Genomic DNA, 19,551 nt, shown 5'->3' on the forward strand with positions numbered 1-19,551 from the left:
TGTGTGTGTGTGTGTGTGTGTGTGTGTGTGTGTGTGTGTCAGGGAGAATGAGGGAGAGAGCATGAGACAGTAACAGAGTGAGTGAGTTATTGTTAGTGTGTGTGTGTGTGTGTGTGTGTGTGTGTGTTTGCTCACAGGTGTGTGTGTGTGTGTGTGTGTGTGTGTGTGTGTGTGTGTGTGTGCATGTACACACGCCGAAGGGCTGCATCGCTCTCGGCCCAGTGAAGCTTACAGTAAATCACATTCCCTTTATTGCCAAATTTAGCAGCTTATGCTCAATAGGCTCTGCTCAAATCTACGCCGTGTCCCACCAGGACGTTAGTCTGGGCTCATAAAAGTGGATTGGCCACACACACACACTCGCCTCTGAGCAAAGACGACTCATCCCCTCTTCTATTTTCCTACATTATTTTCCCTCTTCTTTATCTGAGCTACTGGAAACACTATCTGGGCTTTTCTAATCTCCCCTTTTTCTCCCTCTTTGGGATTTCCCACCATTGTCCCCCATTCATTGGGGCTTTGTTTATATCAGGGTACTTTTGATAGAAGACACTAAGAAATTGAATATTATCATTCAACATGTTCATAGGCTGTATTACCAAGGGAACACGGTCTATTTTAAATGCACAGTTTATAAAGAAGGGACATTTTATCCTATAAGCTTTCTCCTTTATCCAAATTGATTTTGACATTTTTACGTCTTGGCAGACATGGCGGGGTTAAGTGCTGATAATTATTTGGAAGAGATGAATAAAAATATGAAATGTGTCTAGAATGGGGGACATCAAAGCAGTGGGGATTTGTTGCATGTTTTTCCTCTAATACTGTGAATATGGAACATTTGCAGTAGAGGTTTGATTAGTGTGACATTCAATGGGTCCTTTGATTTGGAACTGATTGTGGAAAAAACGCCTTTGTTTTTGCCTCCCATTAAAGAAAATTACTTGTATATCAATTATAGCAGTGATTTAATAAATAACACATGAGGAGAAATATTAAATCTGTCCTCTTTTTTTATTTTATCGAGTGTGTATGGGGGTCGGGGGAGCTGAAAAAGTGCAGTGGTGAAGTGATGAGGGCCGACACTGAAGTCCGCAGGCACTGGAGTTGAAATTTAGCTGTGACTCCCCGCCTCATGACCCCGGAGAGCGAAGGGAGGGGAAAACACCCCACACCAGCACAGGATTGTATTTGTAAGTGTGTGTGGATGTGTCTTTGTGTGTAGATCCTTTTGTGCATTTAGGGTTGTGTGTGTGTGTGTGTGTGTGTGTGTGTGTGTGTGTGTGTGTGTGTGTGTGCGCACGCGTTTCTCCACCCCCCTCCTATTCAATTAAGAGCTTAAGCTCATTAGTGGCAGACTTACATCATTACCTCTCCAATGGCTAATGTCTAAAATCTATTTAGATTTATGTTGCCATTAAATCTCCTCCACCACACACACACACACACACACACACACACACACACACACACACACACACACAGTTTGTGTCGTCACGAATCAGAAAATATGTCATAAATTCAACCTGAAAATGTCCCATATGTAAGATTTTCCATATGAATGTGTGCCTTTTATAGCAACACTGCATATTCAACACACTTGAATCATACCTTTGCCTTCAGTATGTTAATCAGAGAGGAGAAAGAGCACGCTTGGAAATACATATGCACAATATACTACAAAGCCCTGTTTTCCTCACTTAAACATTACAGATGCTAATTTAAGGCTTTTGTCTAATTACTAACTAATAATTAGCACTGCACAGCGATTAGTTGAGTTTTCAATCCATTTTCATTACGCTAACAAAACCTTGATTGCATTGCAGGCTTGACAAATTTAATGAATTGATGGAATTGTTAAAACGACAATTAATTATAGACAATAGAGAGTGATAGGTGGAGCTGTAGCTCTCAGTAATAGAGCGCTAAGGCCTGCAGGAGTTTATAATCTGCTGCAGCCGCTGCTCTAATAAACACAGACTGGGAATAACAGCAGGTGGAGGAAGGAAACCATCCACTTTTCTACATATGTGCTCAGTGGTAACTCCAGGGCTTCATGTTTGACTGCAGGGGCACGTCCCCAGAAGCGCGTGCGTTAAGTTGACCTTCTGTGTGTGTGTGTGTGTGTGTGTGTGTGTGTGTGTGTGTGTGTGTGTGTGTGTGTGTGTGTGTATATGTGTGAGGCATGACTTTGTGTCCACATTTTTATTTACACCCTTTTATTAACCCCTTAAATTTGATATGACCACATTTTCAGTGTGGGTGTGATTAGGAACAATGAACCGATAGTTATTCCATCTTTGATGTCTTGTTTAAATCTGGTCTCCCCGCTGATGCTTTGATAACTAGCTAACTGGGACATTTTCATTCTAATTAGGGCTTCAATTGCTAATTCCATATTGCTGCTATAATTATCACGGGGAGATACATGGACACTGCAGGCGCGTTTGGAGTCACATTTCGGGCAGACGGGGAGGCGGGTGTGCAGATTTACCCCCACGTGCACTTCAGTGGGTTCCAAAGCTGAGGCCAGGGGGCTTCTAGGTGGCCTCCAGTGTGCTATAGATGGGCTGTTTTCACACTCAATAGGCTTTAGAGCAGAGTTTATCCTCACTATACTCGGATTGGTTCACTAAACCAGTTTGCATCATTTGATATTATTTGCAACCACAATTTACAGCTTTCTTAGGATAAAATGGCTCTCATAATTATTCTAGTATAGGCTACACACTGTCCATTTTAACAAATGACTACCTCCACAGATTAACGACTCAGCTTGTCACAAATGCTTTTAAAGTTAGTGTGCAGTAGAAAAAGAAAGACTGTCTCACCTTTAATCTGTTAAAAAATCGGATTCAAGTCAGTAGACGCGACTAGTTAAAGTGCAGTGCTGCTCTTCAGTCTCTCTTTTGGCTTCTAAACACTTCTCTGTTCATTCTACGTTTCATCCTTCTCACCATTTGGACTCCCATACGCACTACAAACTAGACTCCCCCTAATAACCTTATGGGCAATAACTGGAAGTGAGGATTTTTTTCTTGCTTGCGTTACCCCTTTGCACGCATGCGCAGTGGGAAGCGTACTGGTCAGTCTGAGAAGCAGCTGTTCAGGGCTGGTGAAATTCCAACATGGCAGTGGCTGTGGTCAGTATTTCCTGCGTTCATTTGGGATGGTTTCAGCTCGCACGCAACCCGGCTTAACCTCGGCACCCCCGTTCATCAGCAGAACCCCTCCCCGGGATCGATGCGACCCTAACCCCCCACGTGAGAGGTCGACCTGTCGCTAAAAAAGCAGGTAAGGAGGGAAGGATAGTCTGATCCGCTGCGTCTGCAATTAGACAGAGTGGACAGAGCAGACGGCTCTCCGGGCAGCGCGGCTCTAGAGGACACGTTTACCTCACTATCATGCATACATGTGCGGTTAGTCATTTTACAAGTTTCCCGTATTGCTAACGATACCTGAGCGTGAATTGCTGTGCACGTTTTATTTTTTTATTTTTTTTAAATGTGATTTTCAAGGAGCGCACCTGCGCCACGGTTACATCGCAAAGCACGGACACGTAGCCTGCACTATAGGTTGCCTGCCTGCTGTTTCTATGTGTTGGCTGTGCGGCACTCACTCAACAGGAAAAAATACACAACTTGCTATTCCAGCCTCTATCAGGCGGCTGCGGCGATACGGTTACAACAAGTTGCCCTATGCATGCGTGCAGAGAGCGGAGACAATGTCACCGCAGCATGTTTTTTTTTATATATATTTTTGATAAGCTTGGGCATTTTAGGGCGTTATCAACAGATTTAACTTGGGTCTGGGCATCATTTCCCAAACAATCACTGAGCTGCACCAGTTGATTTGCCTGTACCCCCTCCTCCTGCCTCCCTCCCCCCTCCCTTCCTCCCCTCCCCACCGCTGCCTGTCATCCCGGGCTCCACTTTCTAATGAGATGCATGTAGGTTAGATGCCTCTCCTATTGAGTTGCTCGCTCCAGTACTTGAAGGGCCCACCTTTCACACGGCTTGAAATCCGAGCAGTGCTAGGACCAAAAAAGAAAAAGTGTCTGTAACATTTTTCTCTTTTTTTTTTTTTGGTTGAAGGGGACATCTTTTTATCCGTCACAAATTAATTCCAATGCTCTCATCTCCTCTTCCTCTCCCTCTTCCTCTCACTGTTCCAGCACGAGATGATCAGCAGCAGCAGCGTCTATGGTAGGTGGATTTTTTCATTAACTTATGCACTTTTTTTTTTTTTTTAAATTAATGTATTAGAAGGTGTAAAAATGTAAAGATGAATTCCAGTAGCTGGTGAAGGTGACACCGCACACAGAGTGTATTTATATGTATTTATTTCACTGTGTGTGTATTCACACCTTCAGCTTTATTTAAAATTGTGCATTTGTTTCTTTCTTTTTATATAGGATAGATCTCTAAAATTGTAGCAGTCCTGTTTAGGTTTATTTTCCATCTTTATGTTTTGCTCATATCACACTAACACAGCCTTTTGTCATTCAGCAGCCACACTACCACCTGGAAATTAATACAAGCGTGCAACATTTTTAAATTACACATGGACTAATAGATTTTTTAAGACGTTAAAATCTGTTCTCAAATATTGTTCTTGAACTTTTAAATCAAAGATGCAGATGAGTAAGATAGATATGAGGCAGAACTTATTTTTCCAAAACAAACTCTCACATACACACACAAATGTGTGCAGAGTTTTCTTTTCATTTGAATATAAAAATATAGAAATACAATTGTTTAATGGAACAAGTAGATGTGATTGGAGTCACAGTGAACAAGGCCTCTATCACTGCACAATCATGTGTATTATGTGTATTTATAATCAGGATTCATTTATTAGTTACACTTTATTTCATGTTTCTTACTCTATTGCAGTAAAGTTGCCAAATATTAACACGTTGAAGTGAGAAAATTGTGCATTAATAACAGGAATAAACAGCGATAATGAATAAATAAATAAATATATCCTGCCTTCATTCAAATTACAGGTACTTTAAAAAAAAAAAAAACGATTCATGTGAGTGGTTTGTAATGCTGCAGAGTGTCGTTGCAGGCAATGTTTTCTACATTCATGTAGAACAATGGTGGATTGTTGAAATAGAAAATAGCCATCCCACCCTGTTGCAAGTAAGAACGGCAGCGGATACTTTTCGAATGAATAGTTATGTTCGAGACCACAATGTGCTTTCTGTTGGGCTGAACTTCCACGATTGCACATTCTTGGTTTTTGTAGCAGTTATTAGTGAGGACTCAACCTTTCACCTTTGATCTTTCTCTCTGCTATCTGTCTCTCTCTCACACATGCAGCATGTGTAACAAACACACACACACACACACACACACACACACACACACAGTTATTTGCTTCACGTCATGTGCTGCTGATGCATTTGTGTGTGTGTGTGTGTGTGTGTGTGTGTGTGTGTGTGTGTGTGTGTGTGTGTGTGTGTGTGTGTATGTGTTTGTTACACATGCTGCATGTGCATTTGCAAATGTGTGCATATTTGGGTTTATAGGTGTGTCCATATGGTCAAACTTTAACTGTAATGAAAATATAGAATGTTTTCTATTTGGACCTCAGGTGTTCAAATGATCTAAAATGACATATTACAGATATAAAGGTATGCACTTATTTACAATTGACACATACAATTGCATATTTTATGCACCTTTGTCATTTCAATTTGTTCATAATTGACGGGTTTTTGATTACACTTGTGATTCAGATTTGTGGATGAGATTTTATGAGAGATATTGGAGGATATGCAAAGAAGTCTCAGCTTGCTTGTTTGCTGTTTTTGTTAAAGAAGAGAATTCTAGATGACCATATGGTCATTGAGTTTGTATGTACTGTACAGAGAAAGAGAGTGTGTGTGTGTGTGTGTGTGTGTGTGTGTGTGTGTGTGTGTGTGTGTGTGTGTGTGTGTGTGTGTGTGTGTGTGTGTGTGTGTGTGTGTGAGTGCCGAGAAAACCCAGGCGCAGCCGCGCGTGTGTTGGTTCTGTGTGTAATGTAAATAATGTAGACACTCAGCGGTTTGTTTATTCCTCTAAGTCTATTTGTTTGCTACAGTCCCCGGCTTAAGATCCGTCCCTCTGCATCCGCTGTCTGCGCATGTTGCAGTGACAGTAGCAATAATCCCCCTCCATTATACACGTAACGTATCGCCTCACATCTCCGGCAGCCCCCCGATACAGCTAATAGGGACAGAGAGAGGAGAGATAAGAGGAATAGAAGAAAAAGTGCTTTACAAACAGGCAACCCTTTACTCTGCCTTTATTTATCTAAATACTTTTCCCTCAAATGAATAAAGAGAGGCGGTGGGCTGCGAGGGTGGCTACGCTCCTCCCAGTGGGGCCGTATAAATACATTATCCTGACACTTTCTATCAGTCTGTAATGTTTACCATTAAAAGCTGTTTTACCGTCCCGGAGCCACCGGCGTGCGATCTAGCCCGCCTCGTGGGACTTCTGCCTGATGTGTGGAAATATTGTTCATTTTAGATACACACACACACACACACACACACACACACACACACACACACACACACACACAGACATTTGTTAGTCTCAGCCGCGTCCATATCAGTGGATTTCTCCTGTCTGCACGTCCTGACAAAGGGCCTCTTCAAACGAGACCCAACCAGGGTTGTCATCTTTTAGCAAATATGTTAAGTGTTATCTTTTGTGCTCTCGGCTCGCCGAGCGGAGCTGGACCCCATGGGAGCCCGGCGCATGCAAATAGAACAAATCCCTCTCGGACCCGTCTGTCTGTTTCACTCTCTCCATCTTTCCTCTCTCTGTTTCATCTTTCTCTCTCCCCCCACCCATCCCCCTCCCCTTTCCTCCCTCCACGTTTGCTCGACAGTGCGTCAGCCTGTCTTGTCTCCTTGCTCTCTCATCTATTTCACTCTTTGTCCACTTATTTTCCCCTCATCTCTCTCTCTCCCTCTCTCTCTCTCTCTCTCTCTCTCTCTCTCTCTCTCTCCGTCCCAGAAGACAGTGCTGGGGCTGTGTGTGTCAGCTAACTGTAGCGCGGCTGTGTAAGTCTTTGTGTGTTTCCCTACATGCTCGCTGACAGCCCCTCCTCGCTGATCTAAGTTCCTCTCCCAGAGACGGCAGGCAGCTGTCGGTAGCGCCGCTGCCCGAAACACGTTTCTCCGTAGATGAGTGGACGCCTGTTCCTTAAAAATCCTTGACACCGTGATCCACTCAATCCTCCTCCTCTTTCTCTCCCCCTCCTTTCCTCCTTCAGTATTGGTACACTGGCTTTTGGGATTTAGTTGGGGGGGGTTCAGTGTTGCTGTGACTGACAGTTGGTGTCGGTTGGTGGATTATTTTTTTTTTCGTGTTGCAATTGGAGTCAACCCTTTCCTCAAACACTCACTCACGCACAAATTATATTCATTCTACCCTCATGTCTTTCTCCCAGTGCCAACTGGTTATTATCCAGTCAAAATCTGATGGGTGTACTTAAGGCGAGGGGCATCCACACAAGACTGACTCAGGGGTGGAATAATACTTTCAGCTCACTACTGCGGAACCTGCTGTAACCTGTGATGCTTTATACCAAGATGATGCTTTTATGTATCACAGTTGAACCATCAGGTGTTTTATCAGGTTTCTAACCAATGCTCAGCATGGGATGTTACTGATACTGTTGAGTTAGGTATTGTAAAAGAAAATCTAAAAAAAAATTCCTGGAGAAGAAATCCGCAAATCTCCATCTGAAGAAATGCATTTCAGATGATCTAATAGCCGTTTTCAAGTCAAAATAAAAAGTAAGAAAAGTCATTACATTAACAGATGAAATAAAGACCAGAGCAGCTCCACAGTCAGATCAGGGTCAATACAATAACAGCTGGGAACCTTTTTTAAAGCCAGTAGAGCCAAAGCTGATCTAAGATCAGTGTCACCAAATTTCCAGATTTTTACGCCTCTTATTTTCCACCCATGAAGAGACATTTAGCTAAATTCATCTCCATGTTAATTCCAGCATTAAAAAGCATTATCTCACTTTCTTTGAACTCCGAATCCCCCAAAATGTTTGAAGTTTCTTTGGTTTATGTAATGCGTCATTTTCATAGGTTTTAATCAAATCAAAGCTGTAGATTTTTTCCCCCCTCTCCCTCCTACCTTCTTTGCAATCCGCTGCCCCCTTTTCTGAATTTTGAGCAGACCCCCGCTCACCTCCTATTACTCTTTACCAGCAATCTCCACCACCCATGGCCCGGATTCTCAGGCAGATATTAAAACATTCAGCATGTGGAAGTGTTAAATATGCTAAGGACTTATTAAAAAAAGGAAGAAAAAAAAAATCTAACTTCCACTTTGGAATATTCCGCACCATTAGACAGCGATAGAGATGGCGGCATACAGCTTATCCTTTACATTGTGCCTTCAAATGAGAAGGCACAGTTTCTAATTAGGTTATTGCCATGGAAGTCTTAAGTTAAATTGTGCATTGATATGCGGAGGAGCTCATCACTCATTTGGCCCGACGATGGAGGACGCCAACGAGAGCCTTTTTATTCCCCCACAAGGGCCAAAGAAAATGACAGCTAGGAGAGAGAGGAAGGATCTGACTGTAATATCTCGCCGCTGCTGCTCTTCAGTCTGGCTCTGGCTGGATGATCTGATTTTGGTAACAGCGAGCTCAGCCTAGATAGTGACCGTCTGCTAACCCCCCCCCCACCCCCACCTCCCATCTGCAGCTCAGCTTGAACGTCTTGATTAGCGAGGCATCTTGCGCGAACCTCAAGTAAGTCGGACACTTTTGTCTGCATGGCGGCAAAGGTGTGTGTGCGCGTTAATGAACAATGGCTCATTTGGTTCGAGGGAGAACTGGGGTGCGTGTGTGTGTGTGTGTGTGTGTGTGTGTGTGTGTGTGTGTGTGTGTGTGTGTGTGTGTGTGTGTGTGTGAGAGAGAGCTTGGCAGGCTGCCAAGGGATGGACACAAAGGATGTTGAGTGGCTGGGCGTGTGGCACAGCATCTCTGAGCTGCTTGTGGCCTCTGGGAGATGGACACAAACAGGGAGCGAGAGCAAAAACAACTGCTGTTGCTACATAGCAATTAAAGTCATTATCGAATAGTCTGCCAATGCTTTTTTTTTTTTTTTTTCGATTAATGATTCGGTCTGTGTAAGGTCAAAAAAATAGTAAAAAAAAAATACCAATCACAGTTCCCTAGAGGCCAAAGCGACATCTACAAATTTCTCTTTTTGTCTCATCAAAAACTCCTAAACCCCACATATATTTAATTTCTTATCATATATGACATTAACAAGTGGCAAATCCTCCCATTTGAGAAGCTGTAACCTGAGAAACTGCAGCATTTTTTCACTATTTTTGCTTTGACTGAAAGGATTAATAGATCACTTAAATAGTTGCTGATTATTTTTCTGTGGATCGACTAATCGTTTCAGCTTTAGTCTACGTAATGTCTAACTTGCACCTGTATGTACGTGGTGATGCCTTTAATTAGAGCCACAACTAAGGGTTTAATTGTAATAGCGATAAATCTTCAGACAATCGATATCTGTCTATCCCAGTTTACAAGAGTCCACGGCGACGTCTTTAAATATCTCGTTGTGTCCGACCGACAGTCCAAAACCCAAAGATATTGAGTTTACAATCATATAAAGCAGAAAAAAGCAGATAATCCTCATTTTAGAAAAGCAGAAACCATTATTACTATTTGTACTTGAAAAATTACTTAAAAAGGACTTCTCTTCATGTACCAAGGCCGGCTGGGCAAGAATGTGGTTTGTATGCTTACCTGTGATCGTGTGTGTGTGTGTGTGTGTGTGTGTGTGTGTGTGTGTGTGTGTGTGTGCGTGCGTGTGCGTGTGTGTGTGTGTGTGTGTGTGTGTGTGTGTGTGTGTGTGTGTGTGTGTGTGTGTGTGTGTGTGTGTGTGTGTGGGCCAAGTTTCCTTACCGGAAGCATGCGAGAGCATTAGGATGTTGCTTGTACAACTCGGTTGGCAGGATGGACACATGTGGTAGATAGCTAATGATAGCGTGCAGCGTATAATGAGATCCTACTCTCCGTCTGTCTCCCCTACCTGGCATCATGCATTAACCATACAAGAGGAAGAGGAGGCACGCATGGTATTGACTTTTGAGTGGGTGTCTGCTTGTCCGTTGTTGGTTTTGTTTAGCACTCAGAGGTCAGCATGGCTGCAAGCGCCGCACATTTATAACAAGTATGTTTTTTTGTTTTATTTTCATAGCGGGCAATCATTTTTTGTAAGGCGAGAATCTCTCCTCATCCGTACCTCTTGTGCTCTGTTAAATGCTTGTAAATTGATTTTGGAAGTGTTGCAATGTATATGCTTAACAAGCCAAATGGGTTCAATTTGTGGGTTAGTTTGTGTGTTCAGAAGATTATTCTATTAATGTATTCCACACACTCATAATCCACAGTATGTTGTGCATGAGGGAGGCATTGGCAGTGGTCCATCTTCTAGCCCAGTAACATATATTTATCCTCTTCACTACACAATCCTCTAGGCCGCTCAAATCCCCCAGGGGGTCCCAATGACATGCTTACTAATGTGTGCTTTGGAAACGGAGTGCTATTGTATCCCCTAAATCTCACAAAGCACTGTATGATTTGCCCATTGTCGTTAAATCGCTTTGCTTGTGCCAAGTACTTGCATCTCACAGAGGCTTAATGCTTTGAGGGTTTCAGGGACAGCTTCGAGTTCCTCTTTTGTTGATTTCGGGGAAAAATGCCAAGACTGCTGCGCTGAATATTGTTTTGAGTATGGAGGAGGGAGGGGAAGAAGGGCCATTGCCAAGCGACTCCATTGAGCCCTGTGAATGGGCCATTCATATTTAGGAGAATCACCCAGATGCCATATTGTTGGCTCAACAACGCTAAATATTCTCCAACAAGGATGGGATTGTAACAGGGTTTTCAATTGTGCAAGTGTGGAAAAGGACGTTGGGAAATTGGGGAAAAAACAGTTCAGCCCTCAGTCACTCTGAAAAGACATAATAGTGTTCCTACTTTGCTTAAAAAAAAAGAAGGTTTTATTTATGTTGGTTGTCATGTGAGAATAGAGGTGTTGGTCAAAATAGTCTTTCTTTTTTCTCCCTACAAGCATCAGGCCCTCTGCGTTACTCTGTACAGGATGTCAGTCAAATGATACATTTTGAAAAGAAAAATATTCCACACATCTATAGCATAAGACAGGTGTGTCGGAGAGGGACGAGTTGGTCAAAAGTTGTAAGAAACTCCTGCACACTGTCTAACTTGCAAAGATCAATTTGCAAAATAAAGCAACTCAAAGGGACTTTAATCTTAATATATCTTGTTAATAAACACCTTTTTAGGAAAAGGTTTACATATATAGTAATACTTTTTATGTATATATATATATATATATATATATATATATATATATATATATATTCAATATATGTCCTTAGAACTACATTATAGTGTGTCATCAATCCCTTTGTTAAATGTTTATATACTGCTTATAAATGATAATAAGGGGAGTTAAAGTGTTAATGTGTAAGCTGATAAATGTATGTATGTACTGTATTTCTTTAAACAACAGCCTCAACACTTACCAATGTGTATTTTAAGCCTATACCAATTACTAGTTTGGAATATTAATGATTTTAAAATGTGTTAAAAATGATATTTAGAAATATCGGTGCCATATGAAGTAGTAACTTAACTGTACTGTGAGCCTTTAGAAGGTTACAGTCCAAAGTGCAAAAAGAAAAAGAGGTTTAAAATATCACTCTTGTCCGAGCAGTTTCTGAAACTCGTCGCTGCCGTAAGATGTTGTGTCTTTAACAGGAAGCAGGGCATGCTGCTTGCTATGGCGGCATCAGGACAGCAGGTACTGGCGGGATTGGATCCCAGACCAGCAGGGTCATACATCCAAGGTTCTCTCTCCTTGCACACAGAGCTCTTATATGGTCCGGCCCCACTAAGCAACCTTGAAACTGCCGCTGTAAGCAGCTAACCCCTGTCCCTGTCCCTGCACCATCAAACAGTCTATACAGGACTTTGCAAAATGTCATTGTGATCTTTTATGTCATGCATGCATTGAGTATTAATCACGGCTGGATCTGCGCCTGAGAGGCTGATCAAATTTATTGTTTGGCTGCACGGGACAGTAATGGGTGTTTAATTACTCAATAAAAGCCCTTTTATAGATTCCCAGGCCTCCTGTGTGTTGAGCAAATGGTATTGATCTGTCTCCGGGCTGCAACATGATAGCCTGTGAAGGAGAATTAGAGCCCTTCGCCTGCTAGCGCTTTCTCATTCATTAGCTGCATTAGCCAGAGGGTGGTTAAGACGTAGCATCATTGTTAATACCAGAGTCTCAAAGGTTTTTGTGTCTGCCTGGTGTTGTAAAGCTCCGTGCACCTCATTTACACAAATATGGATTAGATGAGCAATGAATAACATTGACCAGTGTGGAACATGTTTGAATAGGGATCTCCAGGAGAGTCGTTTTTTTTAGTTTTTTTTAAACATTTCCCTCTAACCACAGTATAATCCACAGGGCATAATTTGACTCCCTTAGCCGAGCTGTGAGCTGTATTAGTCGGGCTACCATCTAGACCGCATGTTTAATCCCACCTCTTCCCCACCTTCTAATCTGTAATCTGACGGCTCCTCTTCCTCAAAGGCCTAATTCTGGATCTCCGTCCTCCTGCTCACTCTGCAGTCTGGACTCACAAAAGGAGAAAACGGCTGAATGGTGATGACAGTGAGCCGTACCGTGTCTCCCTATGGTTTTCCGTGCAAGCATACATGTTTGGTGTTCATGTCCAGGCCACTGTATCTATTTTTTTTATTTTTTTGCCTAACTGCATCTGCCTTGGGTCCATTGTTCTTTTATGTTCAGAGCATATTCCTGCTTCTGTGAACCAGCACCACTTCTCTTGATGCACGGTAAAAAACACTGCAATATCTCCCTTGATGTGTTTATATCAAATGAATGTGGCCTATTACAGACGTGGTGGAGTCAGTTGGGTGGCTTTGTGGACGAAAAAAAGGGCCTGCAAGGGACCATGAAAGAGACATTGTCCACTATGGACCATACAGTTCCTTTGTAGATAAATGGATTTTCATGCTTATCAACTGGGACACTGACATGAGTGAAAACTGTGGAGAATGTGGAATTATTCTCACTCCTCGGCCGTATACATGGACAACTGTAGTTTCAAGTGTGTGTGGTCTTTCATTGTCCTGCAGCAAGGTTTTTTTTTTTTTTATATTTGGGTGTATCATTCAATTTGGAACAATGTGCACTGTTAATGCCAGAAATGGGCATCGTGCATGCAGCCAACTATATCCGTCTGGGAAAATGTTGCTCACTGAACTCCCCAATCCACATTTAACATCAGGTATATACTGTACTGTATGTACATACTGTTGGAGTTGGGTGACTTTATATCTCTCAAATGTCAACTTCATCAGAACAGAGGAAACTAAATTAGCTTTTCGCTGGATCTTACTCAATCACATTTGGTTTTGAGAAGGATCCAGTAGAGCTGGCCAATATGGGCAAAATCGATATAATGATGATAATAATAGGAATACTGTTCAATACAACATGGATGACAGAATGGATACATTTTAGACAACATTTAAAATGATGGAATTGATGTTCAGTGCAAACAGAAAATAAACCAAGTATTTAACATTTTTTGCAATTGCTTTGCAATTTTTAAGTTGTTGCAATTTTTATTAATAATAATATATTTTTACGTGTGTTTATATAACAACAAAACAGAAACTCTTGCCTGTCTATTTAAATATTATCTCCGTAAGTTGATGTCTGCTTGGCTAAAGATAGTTTTGAGGAAGTATTTTTCTACAGAAATAATCTTGGCCATTGCTTTACGTTTGTTTTTAAACTGTTAGCTAGCAGGTAGCTCAACAGTTGTTGAGTGTAAATGACAAAAGAAACTTCCGTTAAACTTAAAGGTTATCGCACTTAACGTTAACGGTAGTATCGATAGTCCGATATCAAAACATTGTCAGCTGTTATTAAATGAAAACAGCACTTTTGTCATGTTATGTCATGATCACATTCAAGTATTTTTCAAGTAACTGCCTAATTTTATCTGATTCTATTCAATCAATAATCACAATTTAAGACAAAACCACAGTATTAGTCAGAAAAATGGATGTAAGATATTTTCCTCAAATTGTTCCGCCCTATGAGGTTCTTCAAAAATCCAATCTTTTACCAGTTTTGTCCATTTGTTGCTACAGCTTGCTCAGAATTATTAATTTGGGCTGCAGAATTTTGTAAAAATAACACAGTATGATCCAAGAACATTACAACTCCATCCAAAGCCGTCTTTATTACCCAAACCCATAGAGAAGCATACATCATCATTCAAACAATACAATAAATTAGGCCTATACACAACCATATGAAAGTTAAGAATGAACCCCGTACGGACATAAACCAGCCCCCTTGTTTCATGTTCTAATCCTCAGGACACGTGTACGTATATGCAAGCATGCCCACACAGACACACATTAAACCCTGCTCACATTCGGCTGCCTGTGGGGCTCGAATGAGAAGCGATGTCTACTCGATGCAGAGCCAGTGATCTAGGTAATCTGCCTGTGCTGTGGGACAGGTCTATTGGTCCACAAATCAATTGGCTTCATGTCCGTGCCATTAGGCTAACATGGCGCTGCTGAGGTGCTCAGAGCGGTAAACAGACTGTTTAATTCCCCTGGACACTGGCCAGGTGGACACTCCTCCTCCTGCTGCTTCCTCCTGATCCCTCCGTTTTATATATTTTTCTCTTCCTCCCCTCATTCTACCGTCCTCTTACATTCACTCCACTTCAGTCAATGCTGTATCCTCAGAGGACGAGTGCTAACAGGAATATTGCTTGGAGGGGTTGCGTGTGTGTATGTGTGTGTAAAGAGGAGAGATTTTGGCCAATGAACCCTTGCTGTGCTCTGTCCTCCAGTGCTGTGTCTATACTGAGTAAGTGATCCCTTGGGATGCAGTACACACATCAGCATCCCTCCCAATCTCTCTCTCTATTTCTCTGTCTCTGTCTCTCTCCCTCTTTCTCTCTCTGTATGTGTTTGTTTCAGTCTTTGTTTCTCTCTCAATGTATCTCTTTCCCATTCTGTCTCTGTCTCTCTTTCTCTTTATATACCCCCCCTCCCTTTTTCTTTCTATCTCCAGACAGAGGCAGCAAACAAGTACAGTAATATGAGGGGGCTGCATCAGAAACAAACACACACACACACATACACATACACTCATGATTAGAAAAATGCAGATTTATGCCCAGGCTGCAAGAAGTTTATCACTTCCTTTTGTGCACAGCTACACCAAATAAAACAACACCTCCGTGCTCTCGTTCCGCCGAGCTTTTGGTTTCCCTATATGGACGCAACTAATGACTTAGCTTGTATAACGTCAGCAATTCAATTTATCCACTTCACTGCCGCGCTGCGCGTCCTGTTTTGTGCGAGTCTTTGTGCTACGGCATGGTAATTGAGCCAGCGTGTCTTGACAGATGAGTGTTGCTGGCAGTATCACTGTTTGTGCGTCTCATTTCCTGCACGCTGTTGTAGATTGACTGATAAGATAAGAGGCCCGTAGCCAGGTCTGAGAGATTCAGCGCAACTAACAACCGAAGCCGTGATCCGTGATGAAGCGGTGGTTGGGCACTCGCAGGGAAATCTGGGCCCAACAATGGGAGTGAGTGTAAAATGTACAGAACAAACACAGAATTAAATGTGCATTTGGAGCATTATTTGAAGTTGAGCTGGACAGCAAACCTTTAGTAAACGACACAGTAGAGAAATCAGTGTTGTGGTTTCAGATTTGCTCGTAGTGCCAGGACGTCTTCCTGTTGCTAGGAGACGCTGAAACCCTCTGACACATCTGGTCAGCTGTTGCACAAGATGTTGACAAGGGTTGGAGCATCTGCTACAGCATGATATTGTTTACAAAATGAAACCGTCTGTAGACCTAATGTCAATCGGTTTTTCAGCCATGCAGATACTGTAGGGCTGCTGGCTGAGTACATGTCTTCAGAAGCAGGCAGTCATCAAGTTTTGAGTGTAAAAAAAAAAAAGGGATTAAAAAAAAAAAGGTTTCATTTTGCAGGAAATTACTGTATCATGACAGCTTTCCAAAAATGAAAATATCATGGCCTGAATATCAAGCTGTGCTATTGGCCCTTGGGTCCTCTGCCTTGACTCATCTCCCTCCTGGGACTTCAGTGGCGGAATGACATTCCCCTTCCAACAGGACAGCAGAGTCACTCCTTAGCTTATGTCACAGCTCATCTCTTCAAAAAATACTGCACGTCCTTTTTTCACTGCTAATTCGCACACCCTTTTTTCGCTATTCTTCAACCTCTCTACCTAATCATATTCTATCCATCCATCTTCTTTACGGACCAGAAGACGTTTATCTCTCTGCGTCTCTCTAGCATTTTTGTGTCCAGATGACAAACAAGTATACAGATCCTGTGTTTGCCTCAGGGTTGGCGCTGCACCCTGCAGTAATAAAGCTGTAATTATTTATTTAGAGTGACAACTAAAGTCTCTAATGCGGCTGCTGCGAGAAATATTGCACTGAAAATATGTGAAAGTTCATTAAGTTGCCAACACACACACACACACACACACACACACACACACACACACACAGACATCCACATTGTTATCAAGGTTGTTGGATTGGGCAGAACTGTAGGGAACATGCAGAATAGTGAACAGAGTGGGATAAAATATCTCTTTTTCTGTTGGCTGATGGGTGCTGTAGTACTACACTTTCACCTAACATACAGACATCCATGTGCGTAGTGAAAGTGATTCTGGTGGCAGAGGTTTGGTTGAAGATGCAGAGTTGTCAAAGTAAAAGGTTATTTCAAGTTAGAAATTTTGTGTACATAAACTGGCCTCTTTAGTCAACAGCAACAAACTACAACCAGGGCACATTTCAACTTCAACACTGACTGGAATGTCCAGATCTTTATCAAACATTTCATATTTTTGTCAGTTGCATTGTAGCGTAAGCAGTTGAATGAACTGAATTGTTCAGACCAGCGTCAGACAAAAAACTTCAATATGGGGAATTGAAGTCTACTGGCTGCCTGGCCTTAGTGGTGACATCTGAGAATGTTGAACCAATAAAAAGACACAGTTTAAAGTGCCCATATTATGAAAAAATCACTTTTTCTGGGATTTGGGGTGTTCTTTTGTGTCTCTGGTGCTTCCACACGCATACAAACTTTGAAAAAAAAACATCCATGCTGTTTAGAGTGAGATACGGTTTCTGAATGTGTCCTGCCTTCAGTCTCCGGGTGAGCTGGTCAAAATCTGCACGACTTTCTGCGTCACTAGCCGAGACGAGGGGGCTAGGGGGCTAACCGTTAGAATGCTAGCTCGTCCTCAGTGGCAAAACACTGCTACGACACACACAAATTCACCCTAATTTACAAAATAAATTCAATAGAACTACTTGCATGTCTCTGTTCTGTAGGTATTCCACACAAAGTTGGAAGTGCGCCCTCATTTAGAAGAAGTCTCCCAGCTAATCCTGCCTTGTACAGGCCAAAGTTGCACAAATACCTAGCTAGCTCATGTAATCCTTACCTAGTTACTGGGCATGTGCAACTGACAACAAAGATGTTACAGAAGTTAAGAAGTCTCCCTCTGTAGCTAAAACAGAGACCTGACACAGGGTGAAAAGAGGTTCTGCAGAAATGTGCAGTACAATAAAAATATGGTGTTTTTTGAAAATTAAACCATGTAAACCTATTCTGATACAATCTCAAATTATAATTATGAACCTGAAAATGAGCATAATATGGCCACTTTAAAAAGCTGCTTATTAGATCTAAAATGACTAGTTGATTACTGGATTAATAAGCCAAATTCACAGCTCCTCTCTGGTGTAAATATTAGGTTTGATTCGTCTTCTATGATGCTAAATTGTGTATCATTCAGCTCTAGGCTGTTGGTCAGACAAAACAAAACATGTTTTTTACTGTTTTTCTGACCTTTTATTGACCAAACAACTAATTGAAAATGATCTGAATTCTGAGCCACTTTCTAATCGCAGCTACGACTGGAAATAAACAAACTCATCCACATTTTCATCCATGTATGTTGCCAAATTCCAAATGCTTCCTCCATTACTCCTCAGATAATTTGGTCTTATTATTATCCGTTGGGCGAAAAGTAGCATAGAGCATACTAGTTATCTCTATCTTGCGTTAGCTAAAAGAGCAATAGCGTAGATGGGTAAGAGTTCATGCAATGGGTCAGACATATCAGATATTACTTTTGAGGTGTAATGATAGTTCTAATTTGAATAAAAAGTGACAGCCCTACTTTAGAGTTAGTAAGCTTTCCTAATATTTTTTAACAGAAGAGGTGGTGATGGTATTTTATTTATTACTCTACCCGTATAGACAGCAGGCGGCAGAGTATAGAGCTTTAAATACTTTATACTGCATGTTTTTTTTTTATTAGTACAGCTGAGAGAATCTGCCAGCAGTGGTTGTCATTTTGGCCTGTGAAATCAGCCGTCGGCGCATAAACTGAGACGCCTTTGTTCACAGTACAGAGCCTACTACCGTGTTCCACGCCTGTGAATGTGATTACAGCTATTGATCGATAGACAATGACATGATGCTGGTGGATGTCACCTGAGGAGAGCGAGAGTGTGTGTGTGTGTGTGTGTGTGTGTGTGTGTGTGTGTGTGTGTGTGTGTGTGTGTGTGAGATGGCGTACATGTGTATGTGTGTGAGCGACTGAGAAAAACAGAAAGGAAATGCGTGTCCATATGTTGGTGCGTTGGTCCATATGCTGGTGTCCACGCATGTACAGTACATACAGACTGTACGCGGGTGTGCGGGTGTGCATGCATGTGTGTGTGTGTGTGCGCATGTTAAACCCAGATCCAGTGTGGTAATGTGAGATCAGACGTAGCCTGTTAGCCGGAGCCTTACATCTGCTGTCAGCCACTCGCTCTAACTCTGTTAAGGACGTTATTGATTGCTCATTATTACCCCGTTCCCTGAAAGATGAGCGTCCCCTATGATCACATTAAATCTCTCCTCTGTCCAATTCTCCTGAGATGCCTTCTGCTCATCGGTGCCCATCAAATTCCTCCTCCGAGATCTGATATCAAGCAGCCTGATGTTTTTCATTGCCTCTGGTTCTCTTTGCGTCTTGTTTGATTCACTCCAAATCACTGTCTTTTTTCTTTCTTGTTTTTCTTTCTTTCTTCTTTCTTTTCAGTTTGGCTAATTGATGTCTTTAGTCTGTGTAATGGAAATCAGCAAACACGGATGAGCAACATTTGAAATTATGATTTGTTTTCTTTTTATTAGCGCAAAGAGACGCGTCAGGTTTTCATGTTAACTTTGTGATCCGTGTTTATTGACTTGATAGCAAACAAGAGGAGCTGACAAGAGAGTCTTAATATGTACTTTATTTGTCAGAGTGGGGCTATTTTAGCTCTGTTCCATTTTATTTAAAAGGCACCAACAC

General features: G+C 41.9%; 1 protein-coding gene across 1 annotated transcript in view; it reads left to right on the forward strand.

Moving 5' to 3' along the window:
• Window positions 1-3,068: 3,068 nt before the first annotated feature.
• Window positions 3,069-19,551, forward strand: part of LOC116044796 (fidgetin-like) — a 34,570-nt gene continuing 18,087 nt past the window's right edge. The window contains exons 1-2 of the mRNA XM_031292278.2: window positions 3,069-3,294; window positions 4,175-4,205. Coding sequence (XP_031148138.1) covers window positions 4,181-4,205 — 25 coding nt within the window. The 5' untranslated portion in view covers window positions 3,069-3,294; window positions 4,175-4,180. The remainder of the gene's footprint in view (window positions 3,295-4,174; window positions 4,206-19,551) is intronic.

Source organism: Sander lucioperca, chromosome 24 (assembly GCF_008315115.2).
Source record: "Sander lucioperca isolate FBNREF2018 chromosome 24, SLUC_FBN_1.2, whole genome shotgun sequence".
NCBI lineage: Eukaryota > Metazoa > Chordata > Actinopteri > Perciformes > Percidae > Sander > Sander lucioperca.